We start from the raw sequence: 23,332 nt of genomic DNA, 5'->3' as shown, positions 1-23,332 counted from the left end.
GAGGTATCACTTACATTTTTTGTTGAAGAATAAAGCCTGAGTAATTTCAGGAACCCAGCCTTGTTCAAAATAGGCTTGAGCCCACTGGGGTTATTGGGGTAAAAATCTGCCTCATTTTAGACATTGGCTATTGCAAATGACTGTAAGCAATACAGTAAAATCAGAAAGGCAAGGCCATCTCAAAGCAGAAGAAACACTTCTACTAGCATAAAGATTGGAAGTTAGGGTTGGTATGAGCAAATGTCAAGAAAGCAAGGCATTCCAGGACAGCAGCAACCATACCGGTGAAATGACTAACAGTGGAACCCAGGGCAATGAAAAGAAGTTAATGACCTGGGGGAACAGAGTGGAGGGTTGAAAGACAGGAGATCACAGCGTCACAGAGCACAGGCTTTACATAAGAGTATGAAAAAATAAAATACTCTGCAAAAAGTTACCTTGTCAAGATTGCAAGAGGAGAATGGCAGAAGTAAAGGTGGATAAATGTATCCAGAACTTGCATGAAATTACCTCACTGACTCATTTAATTCAAGCAGAAGCTTAAGTTTTCTCTTCCATCATATGAATATTAGAGTCTAACCATTTTTTGGGGGGGGGGTCTAACATTTTTTTTTATTTTATTTATTTATTTTTTCAGTGGGTTTTGTCATACATTGATATGAATCAGCCATAGATTTACACGTATTCCCCATCCTGATCCCCCCTCCCACCTCCCTCTCCACCCGATTCCTCTGGGGTCTTCCCAGTGCACCAGGCCCGAGCACTTGTCTCATGCATCCCACCTGGGCTGGTGATCTGTTTCACCATAGATAATATACATGCTGTTCTTTTTTTTTTTTTTTTTCATGCTGTTCTTTCGAAACATCCCACCCTCACCTTCTCCCACAGAGTTCAAAAGTCTGTTCTGTACTTCTGTGTCTCTTTTTCTGTTTTGCATATAGGGTTTTCGTTACCATCTTTCTAAATTCCATATATATGTGTTAGTATGCTGTAATGTTCTTTATCTTTCTGGCTTACTTCACTCTGTATAATGGGCTCCAGTTTCATCCATCTGTTTATAATAGCCAGGACATGGAAGCAACCTAGATGCCCATCAGCAGATGAATGGGTAAGGAAGCTGTGGTACATATACACCATGGAATATTACTCAGCCGTTAAAAAGAATTCATTTGAACCAGTTCTAATGAGTCTATCCATTTTGATGAACAACATTATCTGCTCTCCTTCTGCTATACAGAAATCTAGCGATCATTTTATCTAAGCACACAGTCCAGTTCAGTCGCTCAGTTGTATGTAACTTTTTGTGACCCCATGGACTGCAGCATGCCAGGCCTCCCAGTCCATCACCAACTCCCAGAGTTTGTTCAAACTCATGTCCATTGAGTCAGTGATGCCATCCAACCATCTCATCCTCTGTTGTCCCCTTCTCCTCTCGCCTTCAATCTTTCCCAGGATCAGGGTATTTTCAAATGAGTCAGCTCTTTGCATCAGGTGGCCCAAGTATTGGAGTTTCAGCTTCAACATCAGTCCTTTCAATAAATATTCAGGACTGGTCTCCTTTAGGATGGACTGGTTGGATCTCCTTGCAGTCCAAGGGACTCTCAAGAGTCTTCTCCAACACCACAGTTCAAAAGCATCAATTCTTCAGCACTCAGCTTTCTTTATAGTCCAACTCTCACTTCCATACATGACTACTGGAAAAACCATAACCTTGACTAGATGCACCTTTGTTGGCAAAGTAATGTCTCCGCTTTTTAATATGCTGTCTAGATTGGTCACAACGTTCCCTCCGAGGAGTAAGTGCCTTTTTATTTCATGGCTGCAGTCACCATCTGCAGTGATTTTGGACCCCAAAAAAATAAACTCAGCCACTGTTTCCACTGTTTCCCCATCTGTTTGCCATGAAGTGATGGGACCAGATGCCATGATCTTAGTTTTCTGAATGTTAAGCTTTAAGCCAGCTTTTTCACTCTCCTCTTTCACTTTCATCAAGAGGCTCTTTAGTTCTTCTTCACTTTCTGCCATTAAGGGTGGTGTTATCTGCATATCTGAGGTTATTGATATTTCTCCCAGCAGTCTTGATTCCAGCTTGTGCTTCCTCCAGCCCAGCGTTTCTCATGATGTACTCTGCATAGACGTTAAATAAGCACAGTGACAACATACAGCCTTGACGTACTCCTTTTCCTATTTGGAACCAGTCTGTTGTTCCATGTCCAGTTCTAACTGTTGCTTCCTGACCTGCATACAGGTTTCTCAAGAGGCAGGTCAGGTGGTCTGGTATGCCCATCTCTTTCAGAATTTTCCACAGTTTATTGTGATCCACACAGTCAAAGGCTTTGGCATAGTCAATAAAGCAGAGATCTATTTCTGCTTTACTGACTAAGCACACAACATGACACAAGATATGAAATCAGTTTCATAATAACCTTAAAAGACAGACATTGAACTTTCTGAAAAGATGTTTTAAGTCTGAGTTTTCTGAACAGGATTATAACTTTGAATTTCTATAATCTTGGTATTGTATTCAAGTAATATTGTTCAGATTTGTTAAAAGGTAGCCAGTATGTGCTCTATTTTGCAAACTATATTTTTTTGAAGATTTTTTCAAGTTAAAATTATACATAGATTTCCTAAGGTAAAGTGGAACATAAATTATGAGCAAATCTTTTAAAAAGATAAAGCAACTATATGCCAATAAAAATTAATTTTAAATTAATTAATTTAATGTCCCCAATTATTTTTTGAAATTTGAACAAAAGCTGTATTTTACTTAATAATATTGTACCACATGTTAATTTTCTGTTTTTTTTACGTGATATTTCTTTATATTCTCAGAATTGAATTAGAAGTTTCAAGACTTATTCAATTTTTTTTAAATCACTAAGATGTTAAACATTCTAGACTTTTGGCAGTAATACTGGATGCCAAAATACATGGAATTATACCAAAATTTTGAGTGAATATGAGTTAAAAATGTAACATTCTATTTATACTAAGTTAAACAAGTGGAATCAAACTGTCATAAACTTTTTAGCTAGGCAAAAATTCATGTTTTCTAAAATATATATGTTATACATATATTATTATATGTATACAAAAGCTTTTCTACTATGCTTGATAGATAAAGGCTTGAGAAAGAACATTAAAAAAAAAGTAAGAAACAGAGAAATTGGAAAACATAAACTAAATGAAATGGGAGCACTGAAGTCTATTTTTTCAGGTAGAAATTACATATAGATTTCACCTAAAATAAAGTAGAACATAAATTATGAGCAAATCAAATTTTTAAAAAAGACAACTATCCTCCTATAAAAATTAATTTTAAATTAATTAATTAATTAAATGTTCCCAACAAAAATTTTTAGTATAGTACTCTTTATTTTTTCAATTAATTAATTTATTTAGATTGGAGGATAGTTATTTTACAATATTGTGATGGTTTTTACCATACAAAGAGCAAAGGTTTCTGGTTCTACTTCAGATCCTTAATACACCTTGGGCCACTGAAACTGCCTCAACACTGGCTTTTCCCCTTCATCCTCTCATCTTAATGAATTCCCTTGCAGAGCACAGTTTGGTTGATTTTTCAAAAACACCTCTGTAATAGTTTAATATTCCTGCTCAAAAACCCTCAAAGGCTCTCCATCACCTAAAGCAGTGATTTACAAATGACAACGTACAAAAATAATCACTTCTTGTGATGGAGGGAGGAGAAAGGCATGAGAGTGGAACTTGTGCCAATTGGTAAATTGGTAATATTATATTAAAAGTAAAAAGACCTACAGAAAATAAGGGAAGTGTTAACATTTGTTAAAACTGGTTTCTGGGTACGTTGGAACCCATTATGTTATTTTCTTTACTTTTCTGTGTTTGGAATAATCATAATTGATTTTTGACATTTTAAATCTAGGGCACTTGTTGAAGAGATTTGGGGGCTCAATTCCCTAATACCCTAGTTTAGACGATCTGCAGTGGGACAAAGGAATCTGTATTATTAAAGTATCCCCTTGATTCTGGGGCAGTGAACCAAGATCACACTTGAAGAAACAAGTTGTTTTATAACCTTGTGCTCCACCAAAATTTCTGCAGACACCGGTGATAATTTCAGTATTCACAAGAACAAGAATCCAACTGCATGACCACTCAGTTTCTTGACCTCCTGTACCTGTAATTGATATAGTACCTCTCAGTCCCTCTTTTTGTTGTGAAAATGGATCTGGGGCCTTTCAGGCTGTGTTCCTTTGCCAGCAGGTTTGATACATTTTATCCAGTAGATGGTGGTGGAAAGACCTGGCAGGAAGAAGGGTCTTTACTTCCTGTTTCCTGTGTCCTTCCTCCATGGGCTCCTGGTGAGACCACGCCCCTACCCACCCGACCCCCTGCTGACACCCCCCCCCCACCCTCCACTCTCCTAGCGCCCACCTTCTGTGCACTGGCTTCCTCAATGCACAGTGGGTGGCAATTTCCCCTGGCACCACCCTGGGGTGGTTCTGTAGCAAAGTGTTTCTGGTGAGATACCTCCCCTATGAATGAGAAACATCCTAGAGAAGCACATTTTCAGCCAGTTCCAGAGGGTGGATGTCCAGCAAGTTCCTCTGACTCAGCACACCACAGGCAACTTCTCTAACAAGGCCTGGATCTCTCAGCTATACAGGGAAAGAGAGATTATCACAGCTCTGTGAGTAGTGACTATTACATATTGTTTTTATATTGTCTGCCATTGTATATTATATCTGCTCTTCCTCTATTCTTTTAGAGTTCCCTTGACTTCTTACCAGTCAATCTCTTATTACTCCAGTCCCCTGTTATCGTTAGTAATTCTTTATGTTAAACTTTTCCTGTTAAAATCCCCCTGTGCTTTCTCTGTCCTGACTGAACCCAGACTAACATGCTTCATCATCTTTAGTGAACTCACCTCCACTTTAGCTAACCACTTGCAAGGTCACACCTTCTACTTGGTCATCGAACAAACTTCTCTGCCTCCTGCATCATGAATTCAAGCACTACATTTTCTAACCACAACCAACTGTCTTTTCAGCTTGTTTATTCAGTTACTCCCACTACAATTAGTCCTTAGCCACATAGCGATCCTCAAAGCATGGTTTTCTAAGATGATTATACAAATTTACATTCCCACAAGCAGGGTATGATTTCCCGTCACTCCATATCATAGCTAACACTCCATATTACAGACTTCTTAATTTTTTAGAAAATTTTTGTGGGTGTGAAATTTACTCTTGTATGATTAATAATAAGGTTGAGCCTTTTTTCTTTTTTTTGGCTGCACCACACAGCTTGGGGGATCTTAGTTCCCCAACCAGGGATGGAACCCAGGACCTCTGCAGTGAAAGCACAGAGTCCTAACCACTGGACCACCAGGGAAGTCCCAAGAATTTTTTTATACGTTGATTGGCCACACATATTTCCTCTTCTGTAAAATCTTTGTTCATTTCTATTGCCCATTTTTTACTAGGTTGTTTGCCTTTTTGTTACTGATTCATAAAAGTTTGTCATACTGGGAGTTCTCTAGCAGTCCAGTAGTTGGGACTCCACGCTTCCACTGTGCAATGGGAAGGGGGGCAGGTAGGGAGTATCTGTGTTTGTTCCCAGGTCAGAGACCTAAGATCCATAAGCCGAAGTGTGCAACCAAAAAAAAACGTTTGTCACACCTTATGGATACTAAATTAATGTCAGTTATTTGTTTGCAAATAATTCATTCTGTAGCACATTTTAGGAAACAGAGGTCCTCAATTTTTTAAATAAGATACTTCATCTCACTCTCATGTAAAACAAATGCAGAATTTGGCAGTCCAAGGCTAGCATGCAGCTACCTAGTCATCAGAGATCCAGGATGCTACTTTTCAGTTACTTTGCCATTTTTAGCTTCTCACCTCATAGTTCAAAATGATTCTTTGTGTGAATTTGAATTAAGCACTGGGTTTGTTGTTGTTGTTGTGGCTACACAACATGTGGGATTTTAGTTCCTGGACCAGGGATCAAACCGATGCCCCCAGCACTGAAAGCATAGAGTCTCAATCAGTGGACCACCAGGGAAGTCCCCACAGTGGTTTCTTAGATATCACACCACAGCCACAAGCCACAAAAGAAAAGAAGAGATAAACTGGTCTTTCTCAAAACTAATAATTTTGTCCTTCAAAGGACACCATCAAGAAACTAAAAAGACAACTCAGTATGGGAGAAGATATTTGCAAATCATATTTCTGATTAGGGACTTGTATCCAGAATATATATATATTTTAAAAAAAAACCTCTTACAACAACAAAGAGGCAAATAGCTAAAAATGGGTAAATTGTCTGAAGAGACATTTCTCCAAAGATATCAGTTCAGTTCAGTTCAGTTCAGTCGCTCAGTCGTGTCCAACTCTTTGCGACCCCATGAATTGCAGCACTCCAGGCCTCCCTGTCCATCACCAACTCCCGGAATCCACTAGAACTCATGTCCATCGAGTCGGTGATGCCATCCAGCCATCTCATCCTCTGTCGTCCCCTTCTCTTCCTGCCCCCAATCCCTCCTAGCATCAGGGTTTTTTCCAATGAGTCAACTCTTCGAATGAGGTGGCCAAAGTATTGGAGTTTCAGCTTCAGCATCAGTCCTTCCAATGAACACCCAGGACTGATCTGATCTCCTTTAGGATGGACTGGTTGGATCTCCTTGCAGTCCAAGGGACTCTCAAGAGTCTTCTCCAACACCACAGTTCAAAAGCATCAATTCTTCGGCACTCAGCTTTCTTCACAGTCCAACTTTCACATCCATACATGACTACTGGAAAAACCATAACCTTGACTAGACACACCTTTGTTGGCAAAGTAATGTCTCTGCTTTTTAGTATGCTATCTAGGTTGGTCATAACTTTCCTTCCAAGGAGTAAGCATCTTTTAATTTCATGGCTGCAGTCACCATCTGCAGTGATTTTAGAGCCCAGAAAAATAAAGTCAACCACTGTTTCCACTGTTTCCCCATCTATTTGCCGTGAAGTGATGGGACCAGATGCCACGATCTTAGTTTTCTGAATGCTGAGCTTTAAGCCAGCTTTTTCACTCTCCTCTTTCACTTTCATCAAGAGGCTTTTTAGTTTCTCTTCACTTTCTGCCATAAGGGTGGTGTCATCTGCATATCTGAGGTTATTGATATTTCTCCCGGCAACCTTGATTCCAGCTTGTGCTTCTTCCAGCCCAGCGTTTCTCATGATGTACTCTGCATAGAAGTTAAATAAGCAGGGCGACAATATATAGCCTTGACGTCCTCCTTTTCCTATTTGGTTTATATTTTTTTATTTGGAAATGTTTATACCAGTACAGTGAAACTAAATTTTAAACACTGGATGTCATTAGCTTGGATATCCTTAGTTTATTATAAAAGAGAAACATGGAAATTATTTACTTGATGAAAGATTTCAGAACTTCAGTGGAATGGGCAGCTTCAAGTGATGCCATTTCAATAGTGACTTATTTCAGTCAACATATTTCCCAAGAATGTCACCATCTCTAAATAAGAAATAATCCTTGTCGTCTAGAACTACTTTGGTGCCTCCATATTCTGGGAGAAGAACTTTATCTCCAACTTTCACACTAACTGGCTGAATCTCTCCACCCTTTCCTTTAGAGCCTGATCCAACAGCTACCACCGTTGCTTGCAATACTTTTCCTTGTGATTTTTCTGGAAGCATAATGCCTCCTTTGGTTACAGTTTCGGCTGCACTTCTTTCAACTAATACTCGGTCAAAGAGGGGAAGAAACTTTCTGAATGCCTGCCCTGCCATGACTCCGGCTGCCGCAGTTCGCACTCTGCACTCACACCGCAGGCAAAAGGAGAGACCTACTGTCCTTTCCCTATTTGGAACAAGTCTGTTGGCCCATGTCCAGTTCTAACTCTTGCTTCCTGACCTTCATATAGGTTTCTCAAGAGGCAGATCAGGTGGTCTGGTATTCCCATCTCTTTCAGAATTTTCCACAGTTTATTGTGATCCACACAGTCAAAGGCTTTGGCATAGTCAATAAAGCAGAAAGAGATGTTTTTCGGGAACTCTTGCTTTTTTGATGATCCATTGGATGTTGGCAATTTGATCTCTGGTTCCTCTGCCTTTTCTAAAACCAGCTTGAACATCTGGAAGTTCACAGTTCATGTATTATTGAAGCCTGGCTTGGAGAATTTTGAGCATTACTTTACTAGCGTGTGAGATGAGTGCATTGTGTGGTAGTTTGAGCACTCTTTGGCATTGCCTTTCTTTGGGATTGGAATGAAAACTGACCTTTTCCAGTCCTGTGGTCACTGCTGAGTTTTCCAAAGTTGCTAGCATATTGAGTGCAGCACTTTCACAGCATCATCTTTCAGGATTTGAAATAGATCAACTGGAATTCCATCACCTCCACTAGCTTTGTTCATAGTGATGCTTTCTAAGGCCCACTTGACTTTGCATTCCAAGATGTCTGGCTCTAGGTGAGTGATCACACCATCATGATTATCCGAGTCGTGAAGATCTTTTTTGTATAGTTCTTCCCTGTATTCTTGCCACCTCTCCTTAATAGCTTCTGCTTCTGTTAGGTCCATACCATTTCTGTCCTTTATCGAACCCATCTTTGCATGAAATGTTCTCTTGGTATCTCTAATTTTATTGAAGAGATCTCTAGTCCTTCCCATTGTGTTGTTTTCCTCTATTTCTTTGCATTGATTGCTGAGGAAGGCTTTCTTATCTCTCCTTGCTATTCTTTGGAACTCTGCATTCAAATGGGAATATCTTTCCTTTTCTCCTTTGCTTTTCACTTCTCTTCATTTCACAGCTATTTGTAAGGCCTCCTCAGACAACCATTTTGCCTTTTTGCATTTCTTTTCCATGGGGATGGTCTTAATCCCTGTCTCCTGTACAATGTCACGAACCTCCATCCATAGTTCATCAGGCACTCTGTCTATCAGATCTAGTCCCTTAAATCTATTTCTCACTTCCACTGTATAGTCATAAGGGATTTGATTTAGGTCATACCTGAATGGTGTAGTGGTTTTCCCTACTTTCTTCAATTTAAGTCTGAATTTGGCAATAAGGAGTTCATGATCTGAGCCACAGTCAGCTCCCAGTCTTGTTTTTGCTGCCTGTATAGAGCTTCTCCATCTTTGGCTGCAAAGAATATAATCAGTCTGATTTTGGTGTTGACCATCTGGTGATATTCATGTGTAGAGTCTTCTCTTGTGTTGTTGGAAGAGGGTGTTTGCTATGACCAGTGCGTTCTCTTGGCAGAACTCTATTAGCCTTTGCCCTGCTTCATTCCGTAGTCCAAGGCCACATTTGCCTGTTACTCCAGGTGTTTCTTGACTTCCTACTTTTGTATTCCAGTCCCTTAAAATGGAAAGGACATCTTTTTTGGGTGTTAGTTCTAAAAGGTCTTCTAGGTCTTCATAGAACCGTTCAACTTCAGCTTCTTCAGCATTACTGATTGGAGCATAGGCTTGGATTAATGAATGGTTTCCCTTGGAAACGAACAGAGATCATTCTATCATTTTTGAGACTGCATCCAAGTACTGCATTTCGACTCTTTTGTTGACCATGATGGCTATTCCATTTCTTCTAAGGGATTCCTGCCCACAGTAGTAGATATAATGGTCATCTAAGTTAAATTCACCCATTCCAGTCCATTTTAGTTCACTGATTCCTAGAATGTCAACATTCACTGTTGCCATCTCCTGTTTGACCACTTCCAATTTGCCTTGATTCATGGACCTAACATTCCAGGGTCCTATGCAATATTGCTCTTTACAGCATCGAACCTTGCTTCTATCACCAGTCCCATCCACAACAGGGTATTGTTTTTGCTTTGGCTCCATCTCTTCATTCTTTCAGGAGTTATTTCTCCACTGATCTCCAGTAGCATATCGGGCACCTACCAACCTGGGGAGTTCCTCTTTCAGTATCCTATCATTTTGCCTTTTCATACTATTCAAAGATATACAAATAGCTAATAAGCACAAGAAAGGATACTCTACATCATTAGCCTTCAGGGAAATGCAAATCAAAACCACAATGAGATTCCAGTTGACACCTATTAGGATGGCTATGATTAAAAAAATGCAGACAATAACAAGTGTTGGCGTGGCTGTTGCAAAATTAGAGCCCTCATACATTGCTGGTGGAAATGTCAAATGGTACAGCTGCAGTGGAAAACAGTTTTGCAGTGACTCAAAATGTTAATATAGTTATCATATGTGCTAACAATTTCACTCCAAGAGAAATGAAAACATGTCCACATAAGATCTTGTACACAAAGATTCATAGCATCATTATTCATAATAACCAAAAAGTGAAAACTCAAATATATATCACCTGATGAATGGATAAATAAAATGTTACAAGGGAATATTATTCATTTATAAAGAGAAGTGAAGTACAGACACATCCTACACATGGATGAACCTTGAAAACATTATGCTAAGTGAAAGAAGCCAGTCACAAAAGATCATATATCATATGGTCAGTTATATGAAATGCTGAGGATAGGCAAATCCACAGAGATAGAAAAGTAGAACAGCAGAACAGCAGTTGCCTAGGACTGAGGTGAGAGTTGAGGGGAAATAAGGATTGACTGCCAATGGATATGAGTGGGACTTCCAGGCGGGGAGGGGGAAGTGAAGAAAATATTCTAAAATTGATTTGGTGATGGTTGCCCAACTCTGTAAATATACTAAAAGCCATTGAATTGTACAGTTTAAATAGGCAAGTTATATACTATGTTAATCATGTCTCAACAAAATTGCTATTTTTTAAAAGGCCACTGTGGGACTTCCGTGGTGGGCTAGTGGTAGGACTCTGCACTCTCACTGCTGAGGGCCCGGGTTCAATCCCTGGTCAGGGAACTAAGATCCCACAAGCTGTGAGGTGCAACCAAAAAAATAATAATAATAATAAAATAAAAAGGCAATTGTGATGAGCAAAAAATAAAATAAAATAAAACAGACTGCTTGGACACTAGTCATGATGTTTGTATTCCAACCAAAAAGTCAGGATGGGGGACTAAAACTGAAACTCCTCCCTCCCCACACACAGTTTAATAAGGAAAATGTATAACTTACTGAAAGACTGAGGGAATATGATGATCTCGTTTGTCCCCACCATCTAGATTTAATCATTAGAAACATTCTGCCATATTTCACTTGCCTAAATAGGTTCAGTGGCTATATTTTTGTAAATAAATGATTAAATAAGTTGCAGACATCCTATCACCCTAAATCACCCTAAATACTTCAGCATGCCTCTCCTCAAATTAAGGATATTTTCAACATAACCAAAATTCACTAATGCCATCCAATTTTCAGTTCATATTAAAACTTCCCCCATTTGTCCCTAAAATGTCTTTCAGAGACTTTTTTTCAACACAGCATCCAATCAATTTGCCCCTCCTCATGTCATAGAACTGAATTTGCCTCTAGGCAAAAATCTGAGTGACCATAAGGTTCTTCCCTATTTGTTTCCCTTCTTTTGGGGATCAAAGTCCTGTACTGATGGTTGTCTCAGTTTCTGGAAAGAGTTGTTTCATATATTCTGACTGGTTTTCAAGTAGTTTATATTGGGAGGACAAGTCCATACTACATAATCCTTCATGGGTAGAAGCAGAGGTTGGCTTAGCCTACTTTTTTTTTTTTTTTTTGGTGTGCACCATTTTTAAAGTCTTTATTTAATTTGTTACAATATTGCCTCTGTTTTATGCTTTGGTTTTTTGGCCACAAGGCGTGTGAGATCTTAGCTCCCTGACCAGGGATTGGCCTGCACCCCCTGTATTGGAAGACAAAGTCGTTGGGGTTTTTTTTGGCTGTGCTGGGTCTTTGTGGCTTTTGCATGGGCTTTCTCTAGTTGCGGTCAGCGAAGGCTACTCTTGGTTATGGTGCTTGGACTTCTCATTGCAGTGGCTTCTCCTTGTGGAGCACAGGCTCCAGAGCGTGCAGGCTCAGTAGTTGTGGTGCGGCGTCTTAGTCGCTCCAAGGCCGTGGAATCTTCCCAGATGAGGGAATGAACCCTTGTTGCCTCCACTGGCAGGCGGATTCTAATCCACTGCACCACCAGGAAGTCCCGAAGGCAAAGTCTTAACCACTGGACTTCCAGTGAAGTCCCTGGCTCAGTCTACTTTTAATTATGTCTTCTACATCATACATCATACAACAAATGAGACCTAATACAGTTTGTTCTTGTTCACTTATAATCGCTCTTTAGATATTAAGGATACTAACCTTTTGATATATATATATTTTAAGTTGTTTCCTGGTTAGTATTTGCCTTTTTTACATTTTATTAATTTCTTAGCAATTACTATACATAAACTTTAAATTTTGTACATAATGAAATATACCAATCTTTTCCTTTATGATGCACATCTTTTATATCATGCCTAAAGTTCTTCCTCAAGGTCATTTTAGAAACTTATCCTAGGAAAATAATGACAAGTTTGGATGATTATAAAATCACAATCTACAGAACAAAAAAAGTTTAAAAATTAGGCTTCATCAAAATTAAGAACTTTTGTTCTTTGAAACCCATTTGAAAAGGATGAAAAGACAAGCTACAGACTTGGGAGAAACTCTTACAAACCATATATGTGATAAAGACCTACTATCTAGAATACATGTGAAAAAGTCTAAAACACCTTTTAATACATTTTAAACTCAGTGTTAAAAAATAAACAATCCAATAGAAAATGGACAAAAGACATAAACAGCTCTTGAAGTAGGACATGTGGATGGCAAATAAACACATGAAGAAGATGTTAAATATCATTAGCTACTAGGAAAATGCAAATTAAAGTCACAGTGAGATCTGACTACACACATATCAGTAGAGCTAAAATAAAGAACAGTGACAACAGCAAATGCTGCTAAGGATGCAGAGAAACTGGATCACTCCTATATTGCTGGGGGGAACGTATAATGTTGCAGCCACTATGGAAAAGTAGTTTGTGGGGAAAAAAAAGTTGTATGGCAGAAACCAACATGACATTGTAAAGCAATTATCCTCCAATTAAATATTTTTTTTAAAAAATTGAAAAAAAAAGTTGTTTGTAGTTTGTTAAAAAATTAAACATGCATTTGCCATCTAACTCAGCAATTATACTCCTGGGAATCTATTCCAGAAAAAATAAAAATATCAGTATCTATACATAAATGTTCACAACAGCTTTATTTGTAGCAGCCCAAACTGGAAATAAACCAAATGTCCTTCCTTCAACAGGCAAATGGATAAAGGAACTGTGGTCCATCCATATCATGGACTCCTACTCAGCAATAAAAAGGAACAAACTATCAATACGCACAACAGCTTACATAGATCTCAAGTGAATGATGCTGAATGAAAGAAAAACCAATCCCCAAAAGTTACATAGTGTATGATTCATTTATATAACATTCTTGAAATGACAGTTACCCACAGGTCTCACAATGCCAGAGACACAATATACACTTTTAAAAAAAATATTTATTAATTTGACTGTTCCATGTCTCAGTTGTGGCGTGCAGGATCTTTTAGTTGCTGCATATGGGGTCTAGTTCCCTGACCAGGAATCAAACCCAGACTGCCTGCCTTGGGAGCTCAGAGTCTTAGCCGATCCTTCCCTTAGGATCATGAGGAAAGTCTGTGGATTCACTTTAGTATTTCACACCTTGATTGGGCCTTTAGCACTACCAAGTAATCTTACTGTATTTCTCTAGTTCACTCACTGTTTCACTTTATCAGAAGATTATTGAAAACACTAGCTTCTCTCATCAGATCTGCATCTTTCTCTCTACGCTCCTCACTCCCAGATGATGATCTTGCTTATTTAACTGAGAAAATTGAACCAGTCATCTCCCCTTCTCCAAGTCAACCAAGCTATCTGCATCTGTACACATCTGCTCTGTCCCCTCTCCTGTTATAATCAAAGAACTGTCAGTGCTCCTAGCGAAGATCAACCTCACCCACTAAAGGACTTTGCTCTTGCAATTATCCCCCCTATTTACTGCAACAATATTATCTTAGTCTGCTACTATAATAAGGAAGAACAAATCTTACTCCATATTGGATCAATTTCTTTTCCTTTAACCTTTGTATTCTATTGCTTTTGCTATAAGTTAATCACTAAAGAGATGTTGCTTATAGCTTCAGTTCACTTCAGTCGCTCAGTTGTGTCCAACTATTTGTGACCCCATGGACTGCAGCATGCCAGGCCTCCCTGTCCATCACCAACTCCCAGAGTTTACCCAAACTCATGTCCATTGAGTCGGTGATGCCATCCAACCATCTCATCCTCTGTCATCCCCTTCTCCTCTCGCCTTCAATCTTTCCCAGCATCAGGGTCTTTTCAGATGAGTCAGTTCTTCGCATCAGGTGGCCAAAGTATTGGAGTTTCAACTTCAACATCAGTCCTTCCAATGAACACTCAGAACTGATCTCCTTTAGGATGGACTGGTTGGATCTCCTTGCAGTCCAAGGGACTCTCAAGAGTCTTCTCCAACACCACAGTTCAAAAGCATCAATTCTTCGGTGCTCAGCTTCCTTTATAGTCCAACTCTCACATCCATACATGACCACTGGAAAAACCATAACCTTGACTAGATGGACCTTTATTGACAAAGTAATGTCTCTGCTTTTTAATATGCTGTCTAGGTTGGTCACAACATTCCTTCCAAGGAATTAAGTGTCTTTATTTCACGGCTGCAGTCACCATCTGCAGTGATTTTGGAGCCCCCCAAAAATAAAGTCAGCCACTGTTTCCACTGTTTCCCCATCTGTCTGCCATGAAGTGATGGGACTGGATGCCATGATCTCAGTTTTCTGAATGTTGAGCTTTAAACCAACTTTTTCACTCTCCTCTTTCACTTTCATCACAAGGCTTTTTAGTTCTTCACCTTCTGCCACAAGGATGGTGTCATCTGCATATATGAGGTTATTGATATTTCTCCTAGAAATCTTGATTCCAGCTTGTGCTTCATCCAGCCCAGTGTTTCTCATGATGTACTCTGCATATAAGTTAAACAAGCAGGGTGACAATATACAGTCTTGACGTACTCCTTTTCCTATTTGGAACCTGTCTGTTGTTTCATGTCCAGTTCTAACTGTTACTTCCTAACCTGCATACAGATTTCTCAAGAGGTATGTCAGGTGGTCTGGTATTCCCATCTCTTTCAGAATTTTCCAGTTTGTTGGGATCCACACAGTCAAAGGCTTTGGCATAGTCAATAAAGCAGAAAGAGATGTTTTTCTGGAACTCTCTTGCTTTTTCGATGATCCAGTGGGTGTTGGCAATTTGATCTCTGGTTCCTCCGTCTTTTCTAAAACCAGCTTGAACATCTGGAAGTTCACAGTTCACATATTGTTGAGCCTGGCTTGGAGAATTTTAAGCATTACTTTACTAGCATGTGAGATGAGTGCAATTGTGTGGTAGTTTGAGCATTCTTTGGCATTGCCTTTCTTTGGGATTGGAATGAAAACTGACCATTTCCAGTCCTGTGGCCACTGCTGAATTTTCCTATTTGCTGGCATATTGAGTGCAACACTTTCACAGCATCATATAGCTTAAGGTAGACATAATGGTCCATTTCCCAGGACCCTGCCTCCTGAGCAATGAAGTTAAGCTAAAATATCTTAGCTCACAGGAAACATTCTGACTAGGCCCACCTGTGAAAGGCTGCAGGAAAGAAGACATCAACACATCTCCTCTGGAGTCTGCCAGAACCAGGAAATATTTGCAACAATTTATTATTGTCTTTTGGGGCTTCCCTGGTGGCTCAGATGGTAAAGAATCTTCCTGCAGTGCAGGAGACACAGGTTTGATCCTTGGGTTAGGAAGATCCCCTGGAGAAGGGAATGGCTACTCACTCCAGTATTCTTGCCTGGACATGGACAGAAGAGCCTAGTGGGTTACAGTCCATGGGGCCACAAAGAGTTGGAGATGACTAAGTGACTAACACACACATAATTCCCCCTCTTTGTACAATAAAAGAAACTAGCATCCAAACCTGGGCAGGATGTTTCTTTGGGACACTGGTCCACCATCTTCTCAACCTGCTGGCTTTCCTAATAAAGCCACTACTCCTTGCCCCAACAGCTTGTTTCTCCATTGATTGGCCTGTTGTGCTGCAAGCAATATGAGTTTGGACTCGGTAACACTGGGGCTGCCATAACAAAATACCACAGACTGGGTAGTTTAAACAGCAGAAAATTTATTTTCTCACAATTTTGGAGGTCACCCACCTACAGGTGCCCTTGAAAGCATTGAAGGAACTTAGAAATTGTTTGACAAAAAGTGAACCATGATGTTTAAGCCAAATATATTAATGATGTTAAACAAATTGTAGGGCCTATTAAAATTGAGACCAACCTCTTCAGTGTAAAAACTTAAAACGGGAAAAGACAGCTCATTTAAACTGTATATCTATGGTGATCAATTTCAAGCTAAGTTTTTTTCTATATTGTATACAGTATCATATTTAAAAGAAAAGTTTATAATAATTAAAGAATATCATGGTTGTATTAGTTTCCTAGAGCTGCTATAGCAGATTATCACAGAACTTGGTGGCTTAAAACCACAAAAGTTGGACTTCCCTGGTGGCAAAGTGGATAGGAATCTGTCTGTCAGTGCAGGGAACACAGGTGTGATCCCTGGCCCAGGAAAATCGCACATGCAGTGGGGGTGGGGAGCAGCTAAGCCCATGTGCCACAAGTATTGAGCCTGAGCTCTAGAGCCCACGAGCCATAACTAATGAACCGCTGTGCCATGACTACTGAAGCCTAAGAACCACAGAGCCAGAAAATCATAACTGCTGAGCCTGCGTGCTGCAACCACTGAAGCCCATGCTCCTAGAGCCTGTGCTCCACAAGGGAAGCCCATGCACTGCATCTAGAGAGTAACTCACACTCTCTGCAACTAGAGAAAGCACTGAAGACACAGCGCAGCCAAAAATAAATAAATAAAGCAGTGTGAAAAGAAAAACAACAAAAATTTATTCTTCCATAGTCCTGGAGGCCTGAAGTCTGAAATCAGATAGGGCCCTGCTCTCTTTAGACCTTCTAGGGGAGAAGCCATTCTCTGGTCCTACCAGCATTCCCTGCCTTCTACCCACATCACTAAAACCTGTGCCTCTATCTTCTTTTTGGCCTCACTGCATAGCATCCTAGTTCCCCAACCGGGAATTGAAATTGTGCCCTCCCTCTGCAGTCAAAGCACAGAGTCTTAAGCACTGGACCACAAGGGAAGTTCCTGCCTCTCCTTTATAAACACACTTGTGATGGCATGTAGCAACTACCTGGAAAATTCGTAATAACCTGAAGGCCCTTAATCACCTCTGCAAAGATCCTCTTTCCAAATAAGACGACATTTACACGTTCCATGGTCCTGGCTATTCAGACTAGTGGGCTTCCTTGGTGGCTCAGAGGTAAAGAACCCACCTGCTAATGCAGTAGACCTGAGTTCCATCCCTGGGTCAAGAAGATCCCCTGGAGAAGGAAATGCAATCCATTCCAGTATTCTTGCCTGGAAACTTCCATGGGCAGAGGAGCCTGGTGGGCTACAGTCCATAGGGTCAAAAAAAGTCAGACATGACTTAGCAACTAAACAACAACAATTCAGCCTAGTACAAATCTGCCTTTTCAGTGTTGCAAACAATGTTAGAGAGTAATAATACAAATATAAAATATAATTATGATTTATATTTAAATAAACTTCCCAGGTGGTGCTAGTGGTAAAGAACGTCTCCTGCCAATGCAGGAGATGTAAGAGATACAGGTTGAGAAGATCCCCTGGAGGAGGGCATGGCGAAACACTCTAGTATTCTTGCCTGGAGAACCCTATGGACAGAGGAGCCTGGTGGGCTACAGTCCATGAGGTCACAAAGAGTCAGACACAACTGAAGTGACTTAGCATGCAAACAGTAAATATATAATTTATAAATACCTATATATATTTATGTCATTAATAAATATAGTATATAAACATAAAATAATAATAATAAGCTAATATATCTAGGAAGGCTTAAAATGGAAATGACTGATGATATTATGTAAGAAATGAGATACTGATAATCTTTGATGTATGAGGAACTAAAATATGGAACTGAAAAGCTGGTTACTAAAATCTAGTAAGCCTCTTGTTGAAGTACGCCATATATTTGCAGCAATGTTGCTGTTGTTATTCAGTTGCTAAGTCGTGTCTGATTCTTTGTGACCCCATGGACTGCAGCATGCCAGGCTTCTCTGTCCTTCACTATCTCCTGGACTTAGCTCAAAGTCATGTCCATTGAATTGGTGATGCCATCCAACCATCTCATCCTCTGTTGCCCCCTTCAACTCCTGCCTTCAATCTTTCCAAGCATCAGAGTCTTTTCAAATGAGTCAGTTCTTCACATCAGGTGGCCAAAGTATTGGAGCTTCAGCTTCAGCATCAGTCCTTCCAATGAATATTCAGGGTTGATTTCCTTTAGAATTGAATGTTTTAATCTCCTTACTGTCCAAGTGACTCTCAAGAGTCTTCAACACCACATTTCAAAAGAATCTATTCTTCAGTGCTCAGCTTTCTTTATGGTCTAACTCTCATATCTGTACCTGACTATTGGAAAAACCATAGCTTTGACTAGATGGACCTTTGTCGGAAAACTGATATCTCTGCTTTTTAATATGCTGTCTAGGATTGTCATAGCTTTTCTTCCAAGGAGCAAGCATCTTTTAATTTCATGGCTGCAGTCACCGTCTGCAGTGGTTTTGGAGCCCAAGAAAATAATATCTGTCGCTGTTTCTCCTTTTTCCCCATCTATTTGCCATGAAGTGATGGGGACTGGATGCCATCTTCTCTAATATTTCAATGTTGAGCTTTAAACCAACTTTTTCACTCTCCTCATTCACCTTCATCAAGAGGCTTAGTTCCTCTTCACTTTTTGCCACTAAAGTGGTATCATCTGCACATCTGAGGTTATTGATATTTCTCCCGGCAATCTTGATTCTAGCTTGTGCTTCATTCAGCCCGGCATCTCGCATGAGATATTCTGCATATGAGTTAAATAAGCAGGGTGACAATATACAGCCTTGACGTACTCCTTTCCCAATTTGGAACCAGTCCATTGTTTCACGTAAGGTTCTAACTGTTGCTTCTTGTCCCGCATACAGGCTTCTCAGGAGACAGGTGGTGGTCTGGTATTCCCATCTCTTTATGAATTTTCCACAGTTTGTTGTGATCCACACAGTCAAAGGCTTTAGTGTAATCAGTGAAGCAGAAGTAGATTTGGGGGAGGGGGGGGGGAAAAGGAGCAATTTCATTCTTTTTTCTGTGATCCAATGAATGTTGGCAATTTGATCTCCAGCTCCTTTGCCTTTTCTAAATCCAGATTGTACATCTGGAAGTTCTCAAACTGCTGAAGCCTAACCTGAAGGATTTTGAGCGTAAGCTTGATAGCATGTGCTGTGCTGTGCTTAGTCGCTCAGTCGTGTCCCACTCTTTGCGACCCCATGTACTATAGCCCTCCAGGCTCCTCTGTCCATGGAGATTCTCCAGGCAAGAATACTGGAGTGAGTTGCCATGCCCTCCTCCAGGGGATCTTCCCAACCCAGGGACTGAACCCAGGTCTCCCACATTACAGACGGATTCTTTACCATCTGAGCGACCTGGGAAACCCAAGAATACTGGCGTGGGTAGCCTATCCCTTCTCTAGGAGAACTCCCTGACCCAGGAATTGAACTGGGTTCTCCTGCATTGCAGGCAGATTATTTACCAGCTAAGCTACCAGGAAAGCCCTGGTAATGTGTTAAATGAGTGTAACTGTGCTATAGTTTGAGCATTCTTTGGCATTACCTTTCTTTGGGATTGGAATGAAAACTGACCTTTTCCAGTCCTGTGGCCACTGCTGAGTTTTCCAAATTTGCTGGTATATTGAGTGCAGCACTTTCACAGTATCATCTTTTAGGATTTGAAATAGTTCCACTGGAATTCCATCACCTCCACTAGCTTTGTTCATAGTAATGCTTCCTAAGGCCCACTTGACTTCACACTCCAGGATGTTGGGCTCTAGGTGAGTGACCACACCATCGTGGTTATCTGGGTCATTAAGATCTTTTTTGTATAGTTCTTCTGTGTATTCTTGCCACCTCTTCTTAATCTCTTCTGCTTCTGTTAGGTCTTTGCCATGTCTATTCTTTATTGTGCCCATCTTTGCATAAAATGTTCCCTTTGTATCTCCAATTTTCTTGAAGAGGTCTCTAGTCTTTCCCACTATTTTGTTTTCCTCTGTTTCTTTGCATTGTTCACTTGAGAAGCCTTCTTATGACTCTGCTATTCTCTGGAACTCTGCATTCAGTTGGGCAGCAATAGTTCACCAGATACGTTTCTGAATACTTCTAGAGCTCTCAGGATGTATTTAATTTCATCAATAATGGTCACCAATAGAGAATGCAGTTTCCCCAAATTAAAATGTATTAAGAACTACTTAAGGACTTCCTGGATAGTCTAATGGTTAAGAATCCACCTGCCAATGCAGGGGACACTGGTTCGATTTCTGATCTGGGAACTAAGATCCCACAGGCCACGGGGCAACTAAGCTCATGTGCTACAACTACTGAAGCATACATGCACCCTATAGCCCATGGTCTGCAGCAAGAGAAGCCACCACAATGAGAAGCCCGCACATGGCAACTAGAGAGTAGCCCCATTCGCTGTAACTAAAACAAACCTGTGCAAGGCAAGGAAGACCCAGCACAGCCAAAAATAAATAAATAAAATAAAAAACATGACAAAAGACACTTTAAGAAAAGAAAAAGAACTACTTAATGTCTACAGTGTCAAAAGAAAACTGTCATATATAGTGATTATTTCTATAGACATAGAGCAAGTCAGTATTGAAATTGTCATAAAGATTTCTGTTTTCATAAAAATAAGATGTAAAACTGTTAAATAATAAAATTATTATACTTTGACAGCTTTGAGTTCCTAATGTTGTGATTAAATCTTTGAGTTGTCTCTACTTTTGTGTTCAATATTTGATTTGTATAATTTATACAGAATGACTTTCTAGTTTTATAATTGGTATATTGGAAAATAAATAGCACACTAACAATTATTTTTTCTAACTTGAGGAAGAGATAGGGTTTCTTGTTTGTCTTGTTATTTGCTTTGTTTTGGTTTCACAAAGTAATAATATGGCTTAGCAGTTGCTCCGCTTGAAACAGATTCTTCATTTGGCTTCCAGACTGCCACATAGTTTTCCTCCAGCCTCACTGGTTTCTGTTTGTATCTTTCGCTGGTTTCTCCCCTCCTTCCATAAGTTAAATATTGGAGCACAGCAGGTTCAGTTGTTGGGCACCCTCTCTTTTCTATCTACGTTAACTCCCTAGGTGATTGCATCCGGGGTCATGCTACATCTCCTCTCAAATAGAGAAAACTATTTTAAAAAATAAAAATTAAAAAAGGGATTTTACCCACAAGGCACATTTCCTTTCCATAAGGAAATGTTATAAAGTTACAATAATTAAACATGTGTGGTGTTGACTCAAAATTAAGTGAACAAATCAGTACTTCCCCTAAAAATAGAGTGCCCAGAAACTAACCCATGTACATGTGGGAATTTGGTATATGTTAGACATGGTATTTAAAACCAATAGGGTTGGAGGAAAACAAATATATATTAATGAATATATGTGGAATCTAGAAAAATGATGTATATGATCTTACTTGCAAAGCAGAAATAGAGACATGGACATAGAGAAAAAATGTATGGATACCAAGAGGGAAAGGTGAGGGGGTGGTGGGAGAATTAGGAGGTTGATACATATATATCAACATATATACACTGTTGATACCATGTATAAAATAGGCAACTGAGAGGAGCATGCTATATAGCACAGGGAACTCTACTTAATTTGCTGTGGTGACCTCAATGGGAGGGAAATCCAAAAGGGAGCGGATATAATGTATACATGTGGCTGATTGATTTCGTTGTACAGTAGAAGCTAACACAACATTGTAAAACAACTATACTCCAATATAAATTCATCTAAAAAAAAAAGAAAAGGAAGACCTCCCTGGAGGTCCAGTGGTAAAGAATATGCCTAATGCAGGGGTCATGGTTTCCATCACTGGTCCAGGAGGATTCCACATGCCTCGGGGCACTGTGTGCCACAACTACTGAGCCCAAGCGCCACAGCCCATGCTTTTCAATGAGAGAGGCCACCACAATGAGAAGCCCACACACTGCAACTAGAAAGTAGCCCCCACTCACTGCAACTAGAGAAAGCTCACACACAATGAAAACCTAGCACAGTCAAAATAAAACGAAATAAATACTTTAAAAAGAAAAAAGCAATAGGGTGGGAATTCCTTACCCCACACTTCCACAGCAGGGGGCCCAGGTTCAATCCCTGGTTGGGGAACTAAGATCCCCCATACCAAAACTAAATATCCTACATACTGTATGACATGAACAAAATAAAAATTAATGTAATTAAATTAAATCTACAGGGAAAATATTGACTTCTCCATTAACAATGTTGAGACAACCAACTATCCATTTGGAAAAGAGGTAGACCACCAACTCATACCACTAACAAAAATAAATTTCAGAAGAAATGAAATAAATCTTTATGTACAAAACCATGGGCTTCCCTGGTGACTTAGATGGTAAAGAATCTGCCTGCAATGCAAGAGGCACGGGTTCGATCCCTGGTTTGGGAAGATTCCCCTGGAGGAGGGCATGGCAATCCTCTCCAGTCTTTTTGCCTAGAGAATCCCATGGACAGAGGACCATGGGGTCACAAAGAGTTGGACACAACTGAAGTGACTTAGCACGATGCATGCACGCATTATAGCAGCCATGGTTTCTGTCCCTTTTATGACCAGTGTACCCATTTTCCAGCTCCTGGGAGTGCTTCAGCCAACAGCTTACAACTGCAGCCTTCTCCTTGGATTTGCTCTTAGCTGTTGGGGACTACCTTGCTGTATTAGTCTTCTATTGCTACAATTTTAGGGGCTTTAAACAATACTAGTTTGCTATCTTACAGTTCTGTAGTTCAGAAGTCCAATGTGGCTCTCAAGGGACTAAAATCAAGGTGTTAGTAGGACTGTGCTCCCTTCTAGATGCTAAGGCAGAATTCATTTCACTGCCTTTTCCAGCTTTTAGAGGTTACTTACTGCTATGTTCTGACTGGTTGCCTCCTAACCACTAAATTCTTCTATTGAAACCTTAACCCTCAAAAATGATGGCATTAGGAGATCAAGCCTTTGGAAGGTACTTAGGCTATGAGGGTGGAGCCATAATAAATGGGATTAGTGTCTTTTTTTTTTTGCACACTACATAATCTTAGTTCTCCCACCAAGGATTGAACCCAGT

General features: G+C 39.9%; 1 protein-coding gene and 1 non-coding gene across 2 annotated transcripts; both read right to left on the bottom strand.

The window, feature by feature from the left end:
• Positions 1–5,309: 5,309 nt before the first annotated feature.
• On the bottom strand, positions 5,310–5,382 carry TRNAE-UUC. Its single transcript has one exon. It is a non-coding gene; the product is annotated as a tRNA-Glu (tRNA).
• A 1,899-nt stretch (positions 5,383–7,281) lies between these two features.
• On the bottom strand, positions 7,282–7,840 carry LOC122434795 (10 kDa heat shock protein, mitochondrial). Its single transcript, XM_043458510.1, has one exon. It carries the CDS (start codon positions 7,779–7,781, stop codon positions 7,473–7,475), a length of 309 nt encoding a protein of 102 aa, XP_043314445.1. The 5' UTR covers positions 7,782–7,840; the 3' UTR covers positions 7,282–7,472.
• Between the last annotated feature and the right edge of the window lie 15,492 nt (positions 7,841–23,332).

The sequence above is a fragment of the Cervus canadensis genome, chromosome X (genome assembly GCF_019320065.1).
Source record: "Cervus canadensis isolate Bull #8, Minnesota chromosome X, ASM1932006v1, whole genome shotgun sequence".
Lineage (NCBI taxonomy): Eukaryota > Metazoa > Chordata > Mammalia > Artiodactyla > Cervidae > Cervus > Cervus canadensis.
The sequence above is the reverse complement of the archived record's forward strand: the minus strand, read 5'-3'. Positions and strand labels throughout refer to the sequence as shown.

Coding starts and splice junctions, on each gene's coding strand:
- LOC122434795 (XM_043458510.1), bottom strand. CDS start 7,781: ATGGCAGGGCAGGCATTCAGAAAGTTTCTTCCCCTCTTTGACCGAGTA.